Source organism: Lepus europaeus, chromosome 7 (genome assembly GCF_033115175.1).
Source record: "Lepus europaeus isolate LE1 chromosome 7, mLepTim1.pri, whole genome shotgun sequence".
NCBI classification, from domain to species: domain Eukaryota; kingdom Metazoa; phylum Chordata; class Mammalia; order Lagomorpha; family Leporidae; genus Lepus; species Lepus europaeus.
Genome location: NC_084833.1, coordinates 107,516,612 through 107,539,881, shown reverse-complemented (window position 1 = coordinate 107,539,881; position 23,270 = coordinate 107,516,612). Strand labels below are relative to the sequence as shown.

At 56.4% G+C, this 23,270-nt stretch overlaps 1 protein-coding gene across 1 annotated transcript; it reads left to right on the top strand.

The window, feature by feature from the left end:
* Positions 1-2,640: 2,640 nt before the first annotated feature.
* Positions 2,641-7,008, top strand: THY1 (Thy-1 cell surface antigen). The gene is made up of 4 exons (XM_062198396.1): positions 2,641-2,768; positions 4,626-4,686; positions 5,115-5,450; positions 5,780-7,008. The coding sequence occupies exons 2-4, from the start codon at positions 4,650-4,652 to the stop codon at positions 5,890-5,892; spliced, it is 486 nt and encodes a 161-aa protein (XP_062054380.1). The 5' UTR covers positions 2,641-2,768; positions 4,626-4,649; the 3' UTR covers positions 5,893-7,008.
* The last annotated feature ends 16,262 nt before the right edge of the window (positions 7,009-23,270 follow it).

Here is a 23,270-nt window from a genome sequence, read left to right as displayed (position 1 = left end):
ATGTGTCTGTTCGTGTGTGTATGTTTTTGTGTCTGCTTGTTTATGTATGTTTGTGTATGTGTGTGTGTTTGTGTATGTGTGTTTGTGTCTGTGTGTTTTGTGTATGTGTGTATGGAATGTGTGTATGTGAATGTGTGTGTTTGTGTATGTCTGTGTGTTTGTGTATGTGTGTGTTCCTGTGTGTGTGTTTGTGTGTCTTTGTGTATGTGTGTGTGTTCGTGTGTGTGTTTGTGTATGTATGTATGTGAATGTGTGTGTTTGTGTGTCTCTGTATGTCTGTGTGTGTGTCTGTGTGTGTGTCTGTGTATCTGTGTGTGTCTGTGTGTGTGTATCTGTGTGTCTTTGTGTGTGTATGTCTGTGTCTGTGTTGTGTCTCTGTCTCTGTGTGTCTGTGAATATGTGTGTGTATGTGTGTGTGTGTCTGTGTGTGTCTGTATATGTGTATGTGTGTGTGTCTGTGTGTGTCTGTGTGTCTGTGTGTATCTGTGTCTATGTGTGTGTATATGTCTGTGTTGTGTCTATGTGTGTGTATCTGTGTGTCTGTGTGTATGTGTGTGTCTGTGTATATGTGTGTGTGTCTGTGTCTCTGTGTCTGTGTCTGTGTATATGTGTGTATCTGTGTGTCTGTGTGTGTCTGTGTGTGTCTCTGTGTGTGTGTATATGTCTGTGTCTGTGTTGTGTCTCTGTGTCTGTGTGTCTGTGTCTGTGTGTGTCTGTGTCTGTGTGTATCTGTGTCTATGTGTGTGTATATGTCTGTGTCTGTGTATATGTGTGTGTGTCTGTGTGTGTCTGTGTGTCTGTGTTGTGTCTCTGTGTGTGTCTGTGTGTGTGTCTCTCTGTGTGTATATGTCTATGTGTTGTGTCTCTCTGTGTGTGTGTCTGTGTCTGTGTTTTGTCTCTCTCTGTGTGTGTCTCTGTCTGTGTGTGTCTGTGTATATGTGTGTCTATGTCTATGTCTCTGTATGTCTCTGTATATATGTGTGTCTCTGTGTGTATCTCTGTCTCTGTGTGTGTGTGTGTGTCTCTGTCTGTGTCTGCATCTGTGTTGTGTCTCTGTGTGTGTGTGTGTCTCTGTGTGTGTCTGTGTGTGTCTGTGTCTATGTCTGTGTCTGTGTTGTGTCTCTGTGTGTCTGTGTTGTGTCTCTGTGTGTGTCTGTGTGTGTCTCTGTGTGTGTCTGTGTGTGTCTGTGTCTATGTCTGTGTCTGTGTTGTGTCTCTGTGTGTGTCTGTGTGTGTCTCTGTGTGTGTCTGTGTGTGTCTGTGTCTATGTCTGTGTCTGTGTTGTGTCTCTGTGTGTGTCTGTGTGTGTCTCTGTGTGTGTCTGTGTGTGTCTGTGTGTGTCTGTGTCTATGTCTGTGTCTGTGTTGTGTCTGTGTGTGTGTCTCTCTGTGTGTATATGTCTATGTGTTGTGTCTCTCTGTGTGTGTGTCTGTGTCTGTGTTTTGTCTCTCTCTGTGTGTGTCTCTGTCTGTGTGTGTCTGTGTATATGTGTGTCTATGTCTATGTCTCTGTATGTCTCTGTATATATGTGTGTCTCTGTGTGTGTGTGTCTCTGTCTCTGTGTGTGTGTGTGTCTCTGTGTCTGCATCTGTGTTGTGTCTCTGTGTGTGTCTGTGTGTGTCTGTGTTGTGTCTCTGTGTGTGTGTGTCTCTGTGTGTGTCTGTGTGTGTCTGTGTCTATGTCTGTGTCTGTGTTGTGTCTCTGTGTGTGTCTGTGTTGTGTCTCTGTGTGTGTCTGTGTGTGTCTCTGTGTGTGTCTGTGTCTCTGTGTGTGTCTGTGTGTGTCTCTGTGTGTCTGTGTGTGTCTCTGTGTGTGTCTGTGTGTGTCTGTGTCTATGTCTGTGTCTGTGTTGTGTGTCTGTGTGTGTCTGTGTGTGTGTCTCTGTGTGTGTCTGTGTGTGTCTGTGTCTATGTCTGTGTCTGTGTTGTGTCTGTGTGTGTGTCTGTGTGTGTGTCTGTGTGCCCGCGCACGATCAGGAGCCTGCACTCAGCCTGTCCCTCTCGGTGCGTGGTCTCGGCAGCCCCGAGTCCTGCAGGCAGCTCAGGGGCGCGGCGCCCGCAGTCAGGTCTGCAGCCCCGGCCCGGGGCAGCCTTCGCCCGCGGGTTGTGGCCTCCGAGGTGCGCCGGGCTTAGCGGCCGGCGACAGTCCTGGCCTTGCCTTAGACCAAACAGCGCTCAGAGGCACCTGGGCGGGAGGGGCCGGCCTGGGGGCTGAGTGGGGGTGCCCCAGCGGACAGCACCCCCGCCCAGGGCAGAGAGGCCTACGGGAGGGAGGGGTGCAGCGCCGTCCTGCTTGCAGAGGGCGCACCAATACGGAAAACACCAGACCGACCGCGCCTTTGGAGAAAGCCTGGAACATTCCAGCGCCGAACCGGGCAGCCGGAGGAGCCTCCATCCTGCCCTCCTGACCCGTGGGGCTTCCCACAGACTCGGTCAGAAGAGAGGGGGACAGCCCACGGAGGGGCACCCGCTGGGGCCTCGGGGAGGCGGCCGCACCCGATCCGGGGTCCCGGGGTCCCGTCCAGGCCGAGGTCCCCTGGAGCGGCCGCCCGCCCACCACTCACCCACACCAATGGGGGACGCCTCCTCCACCCTTCCCCAGCCACCCCACCCCAGACTTCCCCGACCAGCCTCTGATTGGCTGCCCCCCAGCCCTCTCCACCCACTTCTCCCCCACCCGCGGTGAAAACTGCGGGCGCCGCGCACCGTGCAGCAGCTGGAGGCGGCGGCGCATCGAGGCGGCCGCAGCAGCGCAGGACCGGAGCCCAGGTGGGAGCGGGAGCCAGGACGGGACCCTGGGCTCAGGGAGAGCTGCCAGGCGCCCCTGCAAGCCCCCGCGATCTGAGGGCGCCCCAGGGAGGAACGCTGCAGGGCCGGGGGAGGGACCTGTTTCCCAGGCAAGGGCGAGAGCGCGAGGCTCTGCGGGGACCCGGCCGCTCTGCACCCCGTCTTCCGTCCTCCGGCGGGGTCTGGGGGACGGTTGTCCGGTGGAGCGCGAGGAGGGCTCCAAGGGCAGCCTTCGGTTCTCCCCACGCAGACGGCCCCACACGCGATGGCAAGGGGGGAGGGGAGCGCCATGCGGGCCGGAGGACGGAGGGTGGCCAGCTGCGGGAAGCCTCTACCCGCGACCTGGCGCGGCTGGGTGCGGGGCACTCGAGGAAAGGAAACCGCAGTGCCGCGGGCGGGGACTGGGTGGAAGGCGAGCAGACGGGGGAGGGGCGAACTCAAAAAGGATGAGGGGGGGAAGGGGACCTCGGATGGAAAATCGGATAGGAAATCACGGGGCTCCCGCGCAGGGCCGGGGACGAGGGGAGCGCGGAGCTCCGCTGGCGCTGAGCCGCGGGAACCCAGCGCGGAGGGAACGGGTGCAGAATGCGCCTCCCAACCGCGCCCCACCCTCCCCTGCGCGCTCTCCATCCCCCTGCAGCCCTGGCCTCCTTTCTTTCCTTTCCAAATCTGGCCGCTGCTCCCCCTACCCCTCCGAGATGCCAGGCCTGCACCCCTGGAGACTAGCCCAGGGTCCTCGCATCAAACCCGGTTGCCGATTCCGTTAGTTCGCGGCAGCGCTTCCGCATAGTTTGGGGGACCCCGCCCAAGCGTTGAGCGCCAGGGACCCTGGACTTCGCGAGTGCCGCGCCCTGCGCCGGGGACCAGTACCTCCTGCACCGGCCCCGCGCGCACTCGCAGGCGCGTGCTGCTGCTGTGGCCTCTCCTGGGCGCACAGACTAGACTCTCAGCTCCGTGATGGCAATTCAGTCTGGGCTGCAAAAAAAAAGAAGAAAAAAAAAAAAAAAGAGGCGGCGGGGCTGGGGGGGAAGGGCACTGGAAACTGCAGCCTGGCAATCCCAGAGAGCTGGGCATGGGGAGGCGAGGCGTCTTTAGTGCCTTTGCAATCAGAGGGCTCTGTCCCTTGTCCTCGTGCACACTGGACAGCCCTCTCACTGAACGCCAAGTGCAGGCCTACCTGGGAGGGCCGCACCCATCCTTGACAGCAGCCCCAGCCAGTGACATATTGGCGATGCCTCCGCTGAGCAGCCCTGCCCCGTGCGCCATTTTTCTTAACCCCCAGGACAACGTGGGCTTCTAGGCTCCAGAGCGCCTCATTCATTCCTTCAGTAAACATCTCCTGAGCATCTCTTGTATTTCAGGAGCTGCCCTGGGCATTTGGAGGTTTTCTTCTGCAGGAAGCCCCTGAAGGGGAAGTTCCGTGGCCAAGGGCAGAGCTTTGGTTCTGAAAGACCCCATTGCTCTGCCCTGTGGGCTGCTGAACTGTATGCTCACGAATGGCTACGCAGCCATATGCTGCATGCATATTAAAATCTTTAAAAACTATCCAGCCCCTGCGCTCACTGGCTCACTGGTCTCACAACCCCGCAGGCCGGGAGAGTGGGAGAGAGAAAGCCAGGTGCAGTCAGCCAGCTGGGAGGGAGCGCTCCCTGCTCAGACACGGACACAGGGACACACTTCACTGCAGAGCGCGCTTCCCCGTCCCTGGGCCAGGGCCAGACACAACTGGGGAGGAGAGGGCGGATGGAGAGAAGCGCTTAGGCGTCCACTGCGGCCGTTAGAGCGTGCTCCCAGTGAGCCCCCCTGAGCCTTCTCCCCGCTGATTCTTCCCACACGCAGATCCAGGGCGGAGCTCTCAGCACCATGAACCCCGCCATTGGCATCGCGCTGCTGCTGACAGGTACCGGGCAAGGGGCCGGGCTGGCCTCCCCCTCTCAGCCTCAGAAAGCGGGGGACGGAGGGAGGGAGGCTTCACACATCCCAGGTGGACTGATCCACCCAGCTGACCCAACCACCTGCCCGCCCCAGGAGGTTCAGGAAAGACCGCTGGCTGAGCCCTGCCCCATCCTAGTGAATTGGAACCTGCAAAAGGGAACCAGGAGCCCAAGCTCTCCTGCTGTTGCCACTCGCTGCTGATGGGTCCAGGGCTTCCGCAGACCGGGGAGGAAGGCTGGCGTCCACAGGGGGAGTCGGACTGGCCCCTGGGGACTCCCGGGGTCACACAGGATGCCTCCCCACAGCCAGGCCCACCTCTGTCCATCGCGTGGGAGGGCGGGCCCCTGCTCCCAAGGCTCTCCCCCAATGGGGCGGGGACGCCGCTGGTGGCAGTCTTGCAGGTGTCCCGAGGGCAGAAGGTGACCAGCCTGACAGCCTGCCTGGTGGACCAGAGCCTGCGTCTGGACTGCCGGCATGAGAACACCACGAGCGTGCCCATCCAGCACGAGTTCAGCCTGACCCGCGAGAAGAAGAAGCACGTGCTGCACGGCACGTGGGGTGTGCCCGAGTACACGTACCGCGCCCGCACCAACTTCACCAGCAGGTACAACATCAAGGTCCTCTACCTGGCCAACTTCACCACCAAGGACGAAGGCACCTACACCTGCGAACTGCGCGTCTCCGGCCAGCCGACTCAGAGCTCCCACCAGAACGTGTCTGTGCTCAGAGGTGAGGCGAGCCCCCGACAAGGCCAAGCGGGCAGGTGGCACCCTTGGCTGGGCCTCACCCACTCCCAGCTGCTGCCGGGTCCCCTGGGGAGTCCTTGACCTCTGCGACTGGGAGGAGGGGCTGCCTCCCCAGTCCTCCCTTCCTGGGAAATGGAGACGACACCTGCACCTGCCGTCTTGTGCTGCAGTTCAGCAGGGTTCCCCTAAGCCGCCATGTGTTCAGGGGCTCCCACCATGGCCAGGTTGTTCCTGGCTGCTGCTCAGACATGCCGGTGCCTGCCTCTCAGAGGGAGTCCTGGTCCCTTCCCTCACCGTGTTCTCTCTCCACAGACAAGCTGGTCAAGTGCGAGGGCATCAACCTGCTGGCTCAGAACACCTCGTGGCTGCTGCTGCTCCTGCTCTCGCTGTCCCTGCTCCAGGCCACGGATTTCATTTCCCTGTGACTGGTTGGGCCCGTGGAGGATCCAGGAAGCCTGGAGGCCCAGTGCAGAGATCCTGTTTCTCTGAGGCTGCTGACCCCCAACCCCAACCCCTCGCACAGCTGGGGGAGAAGCGGGGACCCCGCCCCTTATAAGGAACCCCAGTGCTGCATGCCATCTTCCACCCCCACACCCTGCCTCTTCACCCTGTCCGCACGCTGCCAGAGGTCTCGTCGTCCTCTTTGTCCCAAAGCTGCTTCTGTCTGATTTGCTTAGGGCTTATCCTTGTGTCCTGCGGGTGTTTGTGACAAGGGAAGCCAGGATGGGGAACTGATGAAAAGCGAGGGCGGGGGAGGGGCAGTGGCTAGAGGGGGCCCATCAGGAGCAGAGAAGTCTGGGAGAGACCTGGATGAGGAGGGGAAGGGGCGAGCCTGGCCCAGCACAGCCCTGCTCTGGCCAAGGCGCCGCCTCAGCAGCCAGCAGAGGCCCAGATGCAAGGGCACCGCCACGCATGTGTGGCCCGGCACGCGTCTCCAGGAATGATCTCAGCTGGAAAAAAAAAATGCCTGGCCCTTGCCACTCCACACGTCCCCCAGGGACCTGGGGCCAGGGACTCCACCTGCCAAGATGCAGACTTGGCCAGAGGACGGGGTCCCAGGGTCCATCGTCACCCCTGCCCAAGGCGGCTAGAAGCGGGAGCCTGCGTCCCTCACTGCGTGGGCCAGCCCTGTCAGGGTGGCAGAGGACGGCAAGCCTCCTCCCCGGCTGCCGCAAGCTCCCAAGAACTTCCAGAACCCTGACCCGGAGCTGCCAAGTCAGGCAGGTGACATCCCACAGCCTCAGGGAGTGCGACCCAAGTCTCCGGGAAATGTGGGGGAGGGGTCTGCCTTTGTTCGCCCATCAGTGCCAGCCCCTGCTGCCCAGGACCTGAGCCTCTCAAGACAGCCCCCTGCCCTTTGCAGAGACCTGTGGGGGGGCATGAGGTGAGCCATGGAGTGAGACCCTCCTGGGGAGATGGCGGCTCCCCCAGCCCCCCACCCCCACCCCGCGGTCCTGCCTGTCCTGTCCCGTGTGTAGTGCCATCACAGCTTGTGACATCTCACTGAGGAAGAAGAAAACTGCACAATAAAATCAAGTCTGTCCTCGGGCTGTTCTCTGCTTGGCTCCTCTGTGTTCCCCAGGCTCACCTCCCACCTTAGCCAGGGCTCTCCACGGGGCTCTCGGCGGATCCCCCCACCCCCATCCCCACCCACGACAGCAGCGCCGGCTCCCGGGGACACACACAGGGCTGCACCCCGTGCTTCTGTGCAGGATGACTCGAACCTGACATATCTGCCCCAATCAGTGAGCGCTCCCATCTGCTGACTCACCTGGCTGGGACAACACACTCACCTGCCCGCGTGGGGGCCGCACTGCCCGGCCCTGGCTCCGGGGGCTCCGGGACGCGCACGCAGCTGTGCGTGGACAGGTGCGGAGGTGTGGGGCCGCTGTTTCTCAGCCGGGACTGTTCCACACTGTGCTCCCTTGCTGAGCAGAGGGCGCCGGCAGGGGGCAGCCACGGATTCTTAAATGCGAGAGCAACAGCTTTCCAAGGAAGGCACTGGCGTGAGTAATGGCTCCCGGGGAGGGGGAGGGGCGCCGAGCCCCGTCCCTGGCTCCCTCCCACAAAACCACTGTGTGAAAGGAGCATCAGCCCCCCCCCCCCAGGTCCCTCCAAAGGTAGGTACCCACTCCAGGTGCTTTCACCAAGGACTTGCAGGAGGCGGCACCTGAGCAGTTTCCTTCAAGGCCAAGATCTAAGTTCCTGCCAGGGCCTCCCATTCCCCCGGGCACTGCCCAGTGCAGCCTCTGCTTTGCAGTGGCCCCCTCTGGTGACGATGCCCAAAGAAGGCCAGGGAAGCCCAGGAGGAAGGGAGCTGCAGGGGGCTGCTGGGGGGGGGGGGGCAATGAGACCCCCGCCTCGCCTTGTGTGCCCTGTAATCAGAGCTGCAAGCACCGAGCCAAGGAAAGAGATCTTGGCGAGAAGATACTCCGTGATGGAACGGGACTCAAGTGCCAGGAACGAGGTGGGCCCACCCTCGGGCAGCTGCTCAGGGGCAGGCATTTTTATTTTTTAAGGGAATACTATTTAATAATAATAAAAAGAATTTGCCACTGATACATGTCACAGCATGGATGAACTTCAAAAATATTGTCCATGAGAGAAGTCAGACACACAGAAAAACACACAATGTATGAATCCATTTACATGCAATGTCCAAGAAAGGCAAATCTGTAGAGGTAGGAATTAGATTAGTGGTTGTCCGGGGAGGGTGAGAACAGAAAGGGATTTTTTTTTTTTTTTTTTTTTTTTTTTTGGACAGGCAGAGTGGATAGAGAGAGAGAGACAGAGAGAAAGATCTTCCTTTTGCCGTTGGTTCACCCTCCAATGGCCGCTGCGGCCGGCGCAGCTCGCTGATCCAATGGCAGGAGCCAGGTGCTTCTCCTGGTCTCCCATGCAGGTGCAGGGCCCAAGGACTTGGGCCATCCTCCACTGCACTCCAGGGCCATAGCAGAGAGTTGGCCTGGAAGAGGGGCAACCGGGATAGAATCCGGCGCCCCGACTGGGACTAGAACCCGGTGTGCCAGTGCCGCAAGGCGGAGGATTAGCCTGTTAAGCCACGGCACCGGCCAGAAAGGGATTTTTTTAACTGCTTATCTGAAAGACAGCAACAAAGACCTCCCATCTGCTGCCTTATTTGCCCATATCCCTGCCACAGCTGGGGCTGGGCTAGGCCAAAGCCAGGAGTCAGGAGCCAGGAACTCAGCAGGGACCCAACTACCTGAGCCACCAGGTGCTGTGTCCCAGGATGCCCACTGGCAGGAGCCGGAATCAAGAACACAGCCGGGACTTGAACCCAGGTGCGTGGGTATGGGATATGGCTGCTCCAAGTAGCGTCTTAAAGAGGCAGGCACTTAATACAGTGGTCAAGCTGCACCTTGGAATGCCGACATCCCGGATCAGACAGTGCCTGGTTCCAGTTCCAGCCATTCAACTTGTGATCCAGGTTCCCGCTCAGGGGACATTCTTAAAGGCAGCAGATGGCCGGCACCGCGGCTCACTAGGCTAATCCTCCGCCTTGCAGCGCCGGCACACCGGGTTCTAGTCCCGGTCAGGGCACTCATCCTGTCCCGGTTGCCCCTCTTCCAGGCCAGCTCTCTGCTGTGGCCAGGGAGTGCAGTGGAGGATGGCCCAAGTGCTTGGGCCCTGCACCCCATGGGAGACCAGGAGAAGCACCTGGCTCCTGCCATCGGATCAGCGCGGTGCGCCGGCCGCAGCGCGCCTACTGCGGCGGCCATTGGAGGGTGAACCAACGGCAAAGGAAGACCTTTCTCTCTGTCTCTCTCTCACTGTCCACTCTGCCTGTCAAAAATAAAAAAAAAAAAATTTTTTTAAAAAAAAGAGAAAAAAATAAATAAAGGCAGCAGATGACGGTTCAGGTACACGGGTCCCTGCCCCCACATGGGAGACTCAGATGTAAGTTCTACGCTCCTAGCTTTGGCCTGGCCCACAAGCGTTTGGTGAGTGAACCAGCATACAGGAAACCTCTCTCTCCCTCTCTCTCTTTCTCTGCTTTTCAAATAAAATGAAAATAAATAAATTTTTTCAAAGGTTGAAGCTCCGAGATCCTTCAGGAAGTTACTGGTGGAAGCTCACTGTGGGGCTCCCACTGAGAGGCTGGTGTGCGCTCCAGGCACCTGCAGCAGCCACGCCCAGGTGCTGGGGTGGTGGTCTTGCCCTCTGCAGCCAAGCGCAAGACCGAGGCCCAGGGTGGGGAGGGGCAGCTGAGGGCCATGGCCATGGCTGCAGGAAGGCAGGAACGGAGGGAGGCGAGCGGGCGCTCAGGCCTCCCGCGTAAGCCTGCTGACCAGGAAGGACTACACAGGGCCAGGGCTGTCGCATGCTTTCAGCGACACGCCCTGACGGCCATCAGCCCCAGTCCAGTCTTGGGGAGGCTGTTGGACATCTGTGGTGACTTGGGAATTCATAGGAGCCCGGGGCCAGCACGGGCTCCTGTGCACACATGTGTCCCAGACTGCACCCCACCCACCTCCTGGGCCTCCTCACTGCTCTCCCAGGTCCCCCTTCAGCCATCTGCGCCCCTAACTTAGGGCACCAACTCCTTGTGCAGAAGGCCCTCCCTCCCTGTGCCCCATTTCTGGATCGCAGTGGTGGTGTCCACTCAAGGGGTCATGGCAGGGTCACCTAGGACCAGGAACACCTAGTGGGAGCAGGCAGAGGGCTCTCCAGGAGCGGGTATGGCACCTGCACTAACACGTGCCGGCCTCCTCACCTCCCCAGCACCATGGCCCTCTCTTCCCTGAACCTGCAGCTCATGTGCTGGGAAGGACACGTGTGTGAAAGAAGCCAAATGTCACTCCCTTATCGTCCTGTGAGCAAACCTGGAGCCTGAGTCCTGCAGCGTCCTGGCAAAGCGGACGGGTCGACAGCTCTGCCCAATCCAGGAGGGCTGTGGGAAGGGGGCAAGGCCTGCCCGCCCAGGGCTGTCAGCTGCAGCAGACTCTCAGACCCAGGACAGCCCCCGCCCACCAGGAGATGTGCGGCCTGCAGAGACTCAGGGGAGGAGTTTTTGCCTGGCAAAGGGGAGACCTGGGCGGGGGGCAGGAGGAGGTGGCAGCACGTGGAGGGCCGTGTAGAAACAAGAGAGAGTTCTATGAGGCCGCGGGACTCTCAATCTTTTAGAAGGTTCTTGCTGCTCTCTGCAAATAAATTTGAGAATAACAATTAAAGCAAAAAAATCAGGACAGTGAGGTACAAATGTTCCTTGACTTACAGCAGGGTTATGTCCTGATAAACCCACAAGTTGACAATATCGTAAATCAAAACCTCATTTGGAGCCGGCGCTGTGGCGGAGTGGGTAAAGCCACTGCCTGCAATGCCGGCATCCCCTATGAGCACTGGTCTAGCCCCTGCCGCTCCACTTCCCATCCAGCTCCCTGCCAATGCACCTGGGAGAGCAGCGGAATATGGTCCTTGCCTCCTGCACCCACCTGGGAGACCTGGAAGAAGCTCCCGGCCACTGCAGTCATTTGGGGAGTGAACCAGCAGATGGATGATCTCTCTTTCTCTTCCTCTCTCTGCCTTTCAAACAAATAATCTTTTAAAAAAAAAACGCCCACATCTGCCCCCAGAGTGCCAGGTCTGCTTCCCAGCTCCAGCCCTGATTCCAGCTTCGTGCTCGGGCAGATGCCGGGACGCAATGGCAGTGGCCCAGGTGCTCGGCTCCTGCCTCCGACCTGGGAGACTGGGGCTGAGTTCCCTAGCCCTTGGCTTGGGGCCAGCCCAGTCCTGGCCATCACAGGCATTCAGGGAGTAAACCAGCAGATGGGAGAATTCTCTCTTTCTCTCTCTAGTGAATAAATTAATTAAAAATTTTTAAAAAGAAGACAACTGTGTATCCCAAGCCCTGAGCACAGGTCAAGTCAGGAATAAAATGTTTGGTAGATGGTAGACGCTGACCATGAACCAAGTAAGATTTTACAGGGAGAACAGAGAAATAATGCTATCATTCTGGCCCAGACCTGGGAGGTGATGTAGTACTATAGTTGGGTTTTGGAGTGAAAGAAAAGGAGACCAAAGAGCAGTGAGGAATGACAGCGAAAAGTCCAGGGCCAGGGAGCCAGAGAAGGGAGAGCTCTCAGCGAGCAGGCCAGGTCACGGGGGGAAAGGCCAAGGCGCTGGTGACCATGACAGCCAGTCCCCAGGGACGGCTCCCACAACCACTTCCCAGTCAACGTGGCACAGCCCTGCATCACGCTTATGCCCGACAGCACCGGGAAGAACTCACACTCTGCGTCTTCCCAGGCTAGGTCCTACGAAGCCTTGGGGGCTCCCAGCTGGGCCCCCTGGAACGCTCACTCCTTGGACACTTCCTGTTGGAACCCGGCTGCTATTCTTAGAAGCCCAAGTGACACAGAGGGCTGGGCACAGGCACCCTAGTCAACAGCACCAGTTAAGTGTCAGCCAACAGCCACCGCCAACTGCCAGTCGTGGGAGGGAGCCATGTTGGATGTCCAAGGTCCCAGCACGGAGAGTGACCCTCAAGTGAGGACTTTCCAGCAGGGCCCAGCCACGCACAGACGCATGAGAAACATGGTTCCATTGGAGTGGCTCTTTATACAGCCGTGGATAACGGGAGCTGTGACTCGGACACAAGCAGTTCCGCAGAGCAGGCGTAAGGAACGCCAGATCGGAGTGAGCGAATGGGAAAGTGGAGACTTCAGCAAGTGTGGCTGCAGCTGGCATGGGAGGTTTTGGGCTCTTTTTAAGATGCCAATACCTGGCTGGCATTGCGTCACAGCAGGTTAAGCTGCCACCTGCAATGCTAGCATCCTGTTCAAGTCCTGGCTGCTCCACTTCCGATCCAGCTCCCTGCTAATGTGCCCGCCTAGGAAAGCAGCAGAAAACAGCCTGAGTATTTGTACCCCTGCCACCCACATGGGAGACTCAGGTGAGGCTCCCAGCTCCTGGCTTTTGCCAGGCCCAGCCCAGTCCAGGACATCACAGCCATTTGGGGAATGAACCAGTAGATGGAAGACCTCTCTCTCTCTCTCTTTCAAATAAATAAATAAACCTTAAAAAAAAAAAAGATATTGATGGCAATGAATCCTGGAGACAGGGAAAGACAAATAAAGAAGAGGGAGAAGAAGATGAAGCCTAAGAGTTGCAGGAGGGGCTGGTGCTGTGGTGTAGCAGGTAAAGCCACACTGCCTGCAGTGCTGGCATCCCATATGGGTGCCGGTTCGAGTCCCAGCTGCTCCACTTCCGATCCAGCTCTCTGCTATGGCCTGGGAAAGCAGTGGAGGATGGCCCAAGTCCTTGGGCCTCTGCACCCGCGTGGGAGACCTGGAAGAGGCTCCTGGCTCCTGGCTTCGGATCAGTGTAACTCCAGCCATTGCAGTCAATTGGGGAGTGAACCAGCAGATGGAAGACCTCTCTCCTCTCTCTCTCTTTCTCTCTCTCTCCCTCTCTGTAACTCTCTCAAATAAATAAATAAATCTTTTTTAAAAAATTGATTCTTAGTTCTATTAAAAAAAAAAAAAACGTTGCAGGAAGGTGAGCAGGGAGGATGAGAGCTACAGAGCCAAGGAGGTGGGTGTGAGTGGAGGTTGTGACCCCGGAGGCTCTGGGCTTCGCACAGCAGTGGCCTCTGTTTTCTAAAGGAAGCGCTAGTTCAAGGGCAGGTCTGCAGAAGGGAAACCCCAGAGACAGATAAGGGAGCGAGAGTGGCAGCAGGATTCCGAGAGGCACGCCCCGCCCCCGCCCACCCCTGAAACTTGGGAGCAGGCTAGGCTCTGAGACTGCCCGGGCAGGTCTGATCTCATCACACAAGGTTTTAAAGGCAGAGAGCTTTCCCCGGGGAGCAGCAGAAGCGAGAGCACACAGGGTGTGATGCACAAGGCGAATGGCTACAGAAAAGGCACACAGAGCCCCCAGTAGGGGGCAGGCCCCCGTGGGCAGCCAGCAAGAGGCAGGGGCCTCACCCCCACAGCCGTGAGGACCACATTCTGCTACACCCTGAGCCAGCTTGGAAGGGGATCCCTGTCCTGAGCCTCCAGACAGGTACCCAGCCCCACCGACACCAGGTGAGACCCTGACCACAGGACCAGCTAGGTCCACCAGGACTTGTGACAACACACTGTGAGATAATAAATGGGTGTTTTTTTTTTTTAAAAAAAAATCTTTTTATTTAAAAGGCAGCATCACAGAGAGACAGAGAGAGAGAAATCTTTCATCCATGCTTGTTCATTCCCCAAATGGCTGCAGCGGCTAGGGTTGGGCCAGGCCGAGCCAGGCACCTGGAGCTCCACCAGGGTCTCCATGTGGGTGCAGGGGCCCAAGCACTTGGACCATCTTCCACTGCTTTCCCAGATGCATTAGCAGGGAGCTGGACGTGAAGCGCAGCAGCTGGGACTTGAACCAGCGCTCGTACTGGAGGCTGGCATCACAGGCAGTGGTTTATCCTGCTGAGTGATGTTTTAAACCACTGATTTCCTGGACATTTGCTGTGCAGCAATCGAAAACTCATACATGGGCCAGCGCCACGACTTGCTACACTAATCCTCCACCTGTAGCGCCGGCACCCTGGGTTCTAGTCCCGGTTAGGGCGCCGGATTCTGTTCCGGTTGCCCCTCTTCCAGTCCAGCTCTCTGCTGTGGCCCGGGAGGGCAGTGGAGGATGGCCCAAGTGCTTGGGCCCTGCACCTGCATGGGAGACCAGGAGGAGGCATCTGGCTTCCTGCTTCGGATCGGCACAGCATGCTGGCCGTAGCGGCCATCTGGGGGGTGAACAAACAGAAGGAAGACCTTTCTCTCTGTCTCTCACTGTCTAATTCTGCCTGTCAAAAAAAAAAAAAAAAAGGGCCGGCGCCGTGGCTTAACAGGCTAATCCTCCGCCTTGCGGCGCTGGCACACCGGGTTCTAGTCCCGGTCGGGGCACCAATCCTGTTCCGGTTGCCCCTCTTCCAGGCCAGCTCTCTGCTGTGGCCAGGGAGTGCAGTGGAGGATGGCCCAAGTGCTTGGGCCCTGCACCCCATGGGAGACCAGGAGAAGCACCTGGCTCCTGCCATCGGAACGGCACGGTGTGCCTGCCGCAGCACGCCTACCGCGGCGGCCATTGGAGGGTGAACCAACGGCAAAAAGGAAGACCTTTCTCTCTGTCTCCCTCTACTGTCCACTCTGCCTGTCAAAAGTAAAAAAAATAAAATAAAAATAAATAAAATAAATAAAAAAAAAGAAGAAAATTCATACAGTGGGGACTAATCATAGTAGGGAAATTACAGCAACACCAGGTGGCGCAGTGTGTCCCTCTGGGGTCTGTAGTCAGGAGCATAAAGGGGGCTCAATGCAGCCACCTCCCCATCACTCACCTGTGTGGGTGGATGAGGTGGCGTCGGCAGGGGGAGGGTCAGGGTCAGGTGTTTCCAGGCAAGAGCATAGGCGGGAAGGAGGGGCAGAGGAACCGGGCAAGTTGGCATAGGAGAGAAAATAGCAAGCTCGGAAGGCCTGTGGCTGTGACAAGCTGGAGAGGCAGGAGGGACCCTCCCCTCCCCTGCAGACCTCGGGGCGAGCGTGGCCCGGCCCACACCTTGACTTTGGGCCTCGGGAACTATGCACACTAAGTCTCTGTCGTTTGGAGTCACCCGTGTGACTCGAGTGACAGTCACTGTGACTGATTTGTCACAGCGGTCCTAGCAAACTAACCCTGAGGTGAGGGCAGCTGATGTACTCACTGCACAGAGCAGAAATCATTGTCGCCGCCGTCACAGAGCACCTGGGCCATCTTCCGCTGCTTTCCCAGGCCATTAGCAGGGAGCTGGACCAGAAGAGGAGCAGCCAGGACTGGAACCGGCGCCCACATGGGATGCTGGCACTACAGACAGCAGCTTAACCTGGTGTGCCGCAGCACCAGCCCCAGATCTGTGACTTTTGGTAAGGAGAAGGAGAACCATCACGTACTTGTCCATTACTCGAGGGGAGACTTCAGTCCCTCCCATGGCTGGCTGATTCCGGGCTTTGAGAAAATCAGTACCAGGGCCCTTTCGTGTCCTCTGTGTAAGACAAGTCTGCGTGCACCCTTGACCGTAGAGGAATGCGGAGTATGGGGGAATGGGAACTGCGCTTTAGGCTTCCTACCTTTTGAAGGCAAAGGAGAGGCTGGACCAAAGGGGCTGGACTTTGCACTGTCCACACGCTGGTGCAGGCTGGAGAGCCCCGGGCGGGAGGGTCTTGGACTAGCTGTATGGGGCACTTCGCTCGAGGCGCTGGACAGCTCCAAAGGCTCAGCAGGTGTGCTAGGCTGGGAGGCTGCCTGTGAGGCTCTCCAGTTCTGCCTCCCTGAGGGCGGCCCCTCAGCCTGAGCTGGATAGCTCCGCCTTCATAGGGCGGGGCTTGCCCACCCTCCTCCTCCATCCGGTCCTGCTCCTGCACACAGCAGCTCTGGGACCAGGGCGACAGTGATTTCTGCCCCGTGCAGTGAGCACAGCAGCTGCCCCTCACCTCAGGGTTAGTTTGCTAGGACTGCTGTGACAAATCAGTCACAGTGACTGTCACTCAAGTCACATGGGAGACCCAGAAGAAGCTCCTGGCTCCTGGCTTTGGCCTGGCCCAGCCCTGGCCTTTGCGGCCATTTGGGGAGTGAACCAGCAGCTGGAAGATCTCTCAATATCTCTGTCTTTCTCTCTCCTCTCTTTCTCTGTAACTCTGACTTTCAAATACATGAATAAATCTATTAAATTAAAAAGTCACAGATCTAATCTGAAGCCAGTTTCCCCAAAGCTGGCTTGAAGGCCACAGTGGGGGTAGCGAGGACAAGGGCAACTGGACATCCTGGAACGACAAAGGCACCGGATGTCTGAATGAAGAATCTGACCCCAAGGGAACCGTCACAAACCGCAGCCCCACGAACCGCACTCCCACAGCTGTGGGGGATGTGCTTACCAGATATTAAGAGGTGGGAATTTTTTTGCCGGCGCCGCGGCTCAATAGGCTAATCCTCCGCCCTGCGGCGCTGGCACACCGGGTTCTAGTCCCGGTCGGGGCGCCGGATTCTATCCCGGTTGCCCCTCTTCCAGGCCAGCTCTCTGCTGTGGCCCAGGAGTGCAGTGGAGGATGGCCCAAGTGCTTGGGCCCTACACCCCATGGGAGACCAGGGGAAGCACCTGGCTCCTGGCTTCGGATCAGCGTGGTGCGCCGGCCACGGCTGCCATTGGAGGGTAAAACAATGGCAAAAGGAAGACCTTTCTCTCTGTCTCTCTCTCTCACTGTCCACTCTGCCTATCAAAAAAAAAAAAGAGGTGGGACTTTTTTTTTTTTTTTTAAGATTCACCTATTCACTTGAATAGCAGAGCTGGGCTGGTGCTGTGGCGTTGCTGGTTAAGCTGCCTCTGCAGCACGGCATCCCATAAGGGTGCAGGTTTGTGTCCCGGCTGCTCCACTTCTGATCCAGCTCCCTGCTAATGAACCTGGGAAAGCAGCAGAGGACGGCCCAAGTGCTTGGGCCCCTGCACCCCCATGGGAGACCTGGAAGAAGCTTCTAGCGGCTCCTGGTTTCAGCCTGGGTCAGCCCTGGCTGCTGCAGCCAAGTGGGGAGTAAAACAGCACATAGAAGACCTCTGTCTGCCTGTGCGTGTGTGTGTGTGTTTCCACCTCCCTCTCTAACTTTGCCTTTAAAAAAGGAAGAAAGGAAGGAAGGAAGGAAGGAAGGAAGGAAGGAAGGAAGGAAGGAAGGAAGGAAGAAAGAAAGAGAAAGAAAGAAAGAAAGAAAGAAAGAAAGAAAGAAAGAAAGAAAGAAAGAAAGAAAGAAAGAAAGAAAGAAAGAAAGAAAAGCAGAGCTACAGAGAGAGAGAGAGACAGAGGGCAGGATCTTCCATCTGCCTGTTCATTCTCCAGATGGCTGCAAGAGCCAGGATTGGGCCACACCAAACCCAGGAGCCAGGAAGTCCATCTGGATCTCCCACATGGGTGGCAGGGGCCAAAGCCCTTGAGTCATCTTGTGCTGCTTTCCCAAGTGCAATAGCAGGGAGCTGGATGGGAACTGGAACGTCTGAGACTCCAGCTGGCCTCCACTGTGGAGTGCCAGTGTCACAGGCGGGGGTTAGCCTGCAGTGACAACGCTGGGGCCAGGTGTGGGAACTATAAGAGGTAGCTGGTGCTCTGTTCTTCGAATGGATTAATCTATCCATGTGGTTAACAAATAAGCAGGCTAATGGGTTATCTTGAGTGTGGGTTTGCTATAAAAGCCACATTGGCTAGTCTTTCAAGCCTTCCCTGTCTAGCACTAGGTGACATATGATGTCCTGCTCCGCCCCAGGAGCCAACTAGCAAGAAGGTTATCACCAGATGGGGTCCCCTGGCCTTGGAGAAGAACTGGGAGGCAAGAGAAACCCCTTTTCTTGGGGCTGGTGTTGTGGCGCAGTGAGTTAAAGCCCCACCTGCAACGCTGGCATTGGAGCACTGGCTCAAGTCCCAGCTGCTGCACTTCTCATCCAGATCCCTGCTAAAGCTCCTGGGAAAGCAGCAGAAGATGGCCCGGGTACTTGGGCCCCTGCCACCCATGCAGAAGGACCAGATGGAATTCCCAGCCATTGTGGCCATTTAGGTAGTGAACCAATGGATAGAAGATGTATATGTGTGTCTGTAAACTCTGCCTTTCAAATACATAAATCTTTTTCAAAAATGAAGAATAAGGGCAAAACATAAATACCTTAAAAAGGATGAGGGCAGTCAGAGAAGCTAGAAACTGCCAAATTTCTGGCCGGGAATTGGGTGGATGGTGGTGTCATTCACGGGTATAGGGAATATAGATAAGCAGGCAGACTGGGAGAGAAAAGGTGAGTTTAAATGTTGGATGTGTTGGGGTTGAGATGCAGATGGAACGCCTAAGGAGGTGGCTGGTGTGTGAAAATACAGATGCTGTCACCATCAGGCCATGGATCATGTTCTGCTGCTTTCCCAGGCATGTTGCAGGGAGCTGGATCAGAAGTAGAACAGCCAGGACTCAAACCCCACCCACATGGGATGTTGGTGCTGCAGGCCAGGATCTTAATCCACTGCACCCTGCTGTAAGCTTTTTAAGCACATTAACATGTTGAATCCTCAAGCCAACCCTAAGAGGTAGATACTACTGCTATCACCATTTTTAAATATATATATATATATGGGCCAGTGCCACGGCTCAATAGGCTAATCCTCTGCCTTGTGGCACCGGCACACCGGGTTCTAGTCCTGGTTGGAGCGCCAGATTCTGTCCCGGTTGCCCCTCTTCCAGGCCAGCTCTCTGCTGTGGCCCGGGAGTGCAGTGGAGGATGGCCCAAGTGCTTGGGCCCTGCACCCCATGGGAGACCAGGTGGCTTCGGATCAGCACGATGCGCCGGCCACAGCAGCCATTGGAGGGTGAACCAACAGTAAAGGAAGACCTTTCTCTCTGTCTCTCTCTCTCTCTCTGTCTAATTCTGCCTGTCAAAAAAAAAATATATATATATATATGTATGTATGTATGTATGTATGTATATGAATGTGTCAGCTTTCCATTACCTGCTAAAGCACCTGAGAGAAGCTACTCAGGAAGGAGGGTTTATTTTGGTTGACGGTTGGGGAGGTTCCCAGGCTAAGGTCAGGTGGCCCACTGATCCAGTGTCTGATGGAGGCTGGCACTGACAGAGCAAGTGTGAAGGGACAACCACCCGGTGAGGCAGGAAGCACCCCTGGCTTGAATAACCAACCATCACATGAGAGCCTTCTGAGGGTACACCCCCAGTGACCCAGCCACTTCCCGCCAGGCCCGCCTCTCAGAAGCCATGGTTAAGTCAGGTCTCCACTTAACCCATTAACCATGAACAGAAGACCTAGAGGACCCACCCACAGCATGGGCCTCGGAAGGACACTCAAACTGTTATCCAAACCCTAGCAATGACGGAACCAATGTAACATTTCATGTCTCATCGCTAGAAAACCAGGCCAATCAGGAGTTATCCCACAGAACCCTCAGCCTGCACACAGAACACCCCCATGCCACAGCTGCACTAGAAATGAAGAGGACCAAGGAGGGGTTTCCAAGGCAGGGAGGGTGAGGAGGACAACTGGAGAAGCCATGTGTTGCAAGCCCCCCGGGAGGACAGAGTGGCAGGAGGGCCCAATGAGAACGATCAGGCTCGCAGAAAGCCAAGGAACCAACTCCATGTAAAGAGTGACCGTCAGATTTGGCGCCAGAAGGCTCAGGAATCACCGCATCAGAAGCCCAAGAGGGGCCGGCGCTGTGGCACAGCAGGTTAAAACCCCTGGTCTGCAGCGCCAGCGTCCTATATGGGCGCCAGTTCAAGTCCCAGCTTCTCCACTTCCGATCCAGCTCTCTGCTGTGGCCTGGGAAAGCAGTAGAAGATGGCCCAAGTGCTTGGGCCCCTTCACCCATGTGGGAGACCCGGAAGAAGCACCCGGCTCCTGGCTTCGGAGAGGCTCAGCTCCAGCTGTTGCAGCCATTTAGGGAATGAACCAGTGGATGGAAGATCTCTCTCTCTCTCTCTCTCTCTCTCTCTCTCTCTAATTCTGCCTTTCAAATAAATAAATATTTAAAAATTTTTTCTTGGAGCAGGCATTAAGTCACAGTGGTCCAAGCTCTGCTCAGAATGCCTGCCTCCCCGTATTGGAATGCCGGAGATTGAGTCCCAGTTCCACTTCTCATTCCTTGGTGGGAAGAAGGTTCCTGCAATGTGCACCCGGGGAGGATGCAGGTGGGTAACTGGCTTCCCGCCCACATAGGAGATCTGGATTGAGTTCCAGGCTCCCAGCTTCAACCTGACCCAACCCAGGACTAGCTGGTGCTGACATTTTGGGATTGAGCCAGTGATGGAAGATCAATCTCTCTCTCTCTCCCCTCTCTGTTTTTGTGCCTTTCAAGTAAAATGAAAAGACAGTGATCTTTTTAAAAAAAAAAAAAAGAATTTTTAAAGATTTTACTAATTTGAAAGGCAGAGTTACAGAGAGAGAGAGAAAAAGAGAGAGAGAGAGCTTCCATCTCCTACTTCACTTCCTGAATGGCTGCATTGGACAGGGATAGGCCAGGCTAGAGCCAGGAACCAGGAGCTTCTTCCTGGGTGCAGGGGCCCAAGGACTTGGGCCATCTTCCGCTGCTTTCCCAGGCTCATTAGCATGGAGCTGGATCGGGAGTGGAGTAGCTGGGACATGAACTGGAGCCCCTATAGGATGCTGGTGCTGTAGGTGGTGGTTTAACCCCCTATGCCACAACACAGACCCCAAAAGAAATTCTTAAGTTCAAAAAAAAAAAATTGCTCTCCTCACTTCTCTTTTTAGCTCCTTCTCATTTCCTCTGCTCTTTTTTTTTTTTTTTTAAGATTTATTTATTGACCTATTTGAAAGCTAAATTCAGAGATCTTCCATCTGCTGGTTCACTCCCCAAATGGCCGCAACAGCCAGGACCATAACAGCCAGGTCCACACCAGGTCAAAGCCAGAAGCCAGAAACTAGGCGCTCCATCCTGGTCTCCCATACGGGCGGCAGGGACCCAAGCACTTGGGCCATCATCCCCTGCCTAGCCAAGCGCATTAGCAGGGAGCGGGAATGAGAGCAGAGTGGGTGGGGCTTGAACTGGGGCTCTGCTGTGGGGTGGCAGCATCGTCAGCAGCTGTAAACCCCCACCGCACTACAATACCAGCCCCTCCTCTGCTTCCCTTGCAAGAAGATTCCTCCGGAGCTCTCCGAACGAGTTCCTTTTTGCTTGGATTCATCTGCAATCAGACTTTCATTACTGTTGCTGTGGATTCGTTCCTGAGAGGAGGAGCGTAGTGGGGGCAAGAGGCGCGGAGTCACCACACAGACCCCGGGAGTCGGGTGAAAGTAGGCCGAGGCAAGCAGCCTGCAGACTCCTTTATTTCAGTTGCTACAGCTGCTTATATAGCCAAGGCAGCCAATCCGGTCAAGGGGCGGTCTATGCCCTAACCAATCACAGCCTGTTGCCAGGCAGCTTCCGAAGCCATCCAATCACAGCCTGTTGCCAGTCAGGCTCTGTTGCCAGGCAGTTTCCAAAACCATCCAATCACGGCCTATTGTCAGTCAGGCTCTGTTGTCATGTGGTCTCCGAAGCCATCCAACCACAGCCTGTTGCCAGGCAGTTTCTGTTGTCAGTGGCCATCTTGGCATGACCTTCTCACCTTCTCATTCCACCACATTCATGGCCTTCTCATTCCACCACATTTCCCCCTTTTCGTTTATTTTATTTATTATTTTTTTTTTTTTTTTAGCAACGGGAGGCATGATTCTTGGCCATACCATTGTTGACCCCGTTTCCACGTGGTCTCCATACGCAGCTGTGCCTGTCTTAGGTTGTCCCCCAGGGGATCTTACCCGTCATTGACTAACCAGCGCTCAAAATGGGAGACCACAGGAGTGCTTGCTCAGATGGGGGTAGGAATGAGGAACAGTGGTAATCAGGAACGGCATGACCACACACAGGCTGTTGGCCATTTGAGTGGCTGACCAGAGCTAGTGGGGTATAAAGCAGTAATGGATGTGGCTATGGGCAGTTTCTCGGGGTAGGATGATAGGGCAGGTGCGTCTGCTAACAACATGACAACACATTACCATCACCATTACTCCATCAAAAGAAAACCTGTCCTTGTCAGACTCACCACCAGCCTTCTAAGTCCACCTTCACAGTGTTACTTCGCCTACGGGCAGCAATAGGTGCGTGGACCTCTGCCTTCTGCCCGCTGGGCTTCCTTCCCCTCGCTCCAGAACACACCACCTCCTGGGGTGCTTTGCCCCATGACGCTGGCCGGTCCTGAGTCTCTCCGAAGGTTTCATTTCATCTCTACACAGCGTCATAGTTCAGTCCTTGTGTGTCGGATCTGCTCTTACTCTTTGGTCAGCTCTTCTAATCCCACGGTTTTGAATAACATCCATATGTTGATGACTCATCACATCCCAGACCACACCGGACAGCCAAACGTCCAACTCTTTCCACAGCTCCACTGGGATGCCCAGCGGACGTCTCAGTTTATTATCCCGCCCCACCCCCATCAGAATCTGCTCCTTGCGCAGCCTTTCCCTGGGCAGTTACCGTCCAGGTGAACCTTTCCTCCCTTTCCCGCACACTGTCTAACCCACTGGAGAAAACGCATTCAAAATGCATCAGGAGCCAGGCACTTCTCATGGCGGCTCCCGCCACCACACTGACGCCCGTCTCTCAGCAGGCACTTGCAACGACCTCCCCAGTGGTCCCTGCTTCTACCCATTCTCCCTTCAGGTCCTTTCTCCACACGGTAGCCAAAGGGATTCTCAGACACACACCCTCCTCTGCTCAGAATCTCCCAAGGTCATCGGCACGGCCTCAGGGAGCCCTGCAAGCCGTAACTTCAGCTCCAGTTCTGCCTTATCGTCACTGCCCTGCTCTTCCCCAAAAGGGGCCTGGAGTTCCCAGCTCAGAACTCTGGTATGCATGTCCCCGGCCTAGAACATTCTTTCCCGTCCGTATGTACAGGGTCCCTCCTCCTTGCCTCTCATGAAGGCACCTTTGGCCACACCCCTTCCCTCCCTCCTTTCTTGATCTGCATCCTTGGCTCCTAGTGCCACCCACCATGCCATATCCGGCACTCACCTGGCTGCTGTCCCTCTGCCGCTACCACAGTGCAAGTTCCTCCAGGCCACAGGTGGGCCTGCTCTCTGCATTGCCACATCCGGGTTCCTGGAAGTGTGCCTGGCACATTCCAAACCTAGCTGGAAAATGAATGATGAAATGAGGGCCTTGCAGAAACACAGAGGGCTGACATCTAGGAGGGATAGGCCTTGAAGAAGAGGAACGTCTTCAGGGCCGGCGCTGTGGCGTAGCA

Bases quoted from the DNA above. Each gene is read 5' to 3' on its own strand.
- THY1 (XM_062198396.1), top strand. From the start codon at position 4,650: ATGAACCCCGCCATTGGCATCGCGCTGCTGCTGACAG. The intron at 4,687-5,114 runs GTACCGGGCAAG...CGCTGGTGGCAG, and splicing joins CATCGCGCTGCTGCTGACAG to TCTTGCAGGTGTCCCGAGGG. The intron at 5,451-5,779 runs GTGAGGCGAGCC...CTCTCTCCACAG, and splicing joins GAACGTGTCTGTGCTCAGAG to ACAAGCTGGTCAAGTGCGAG.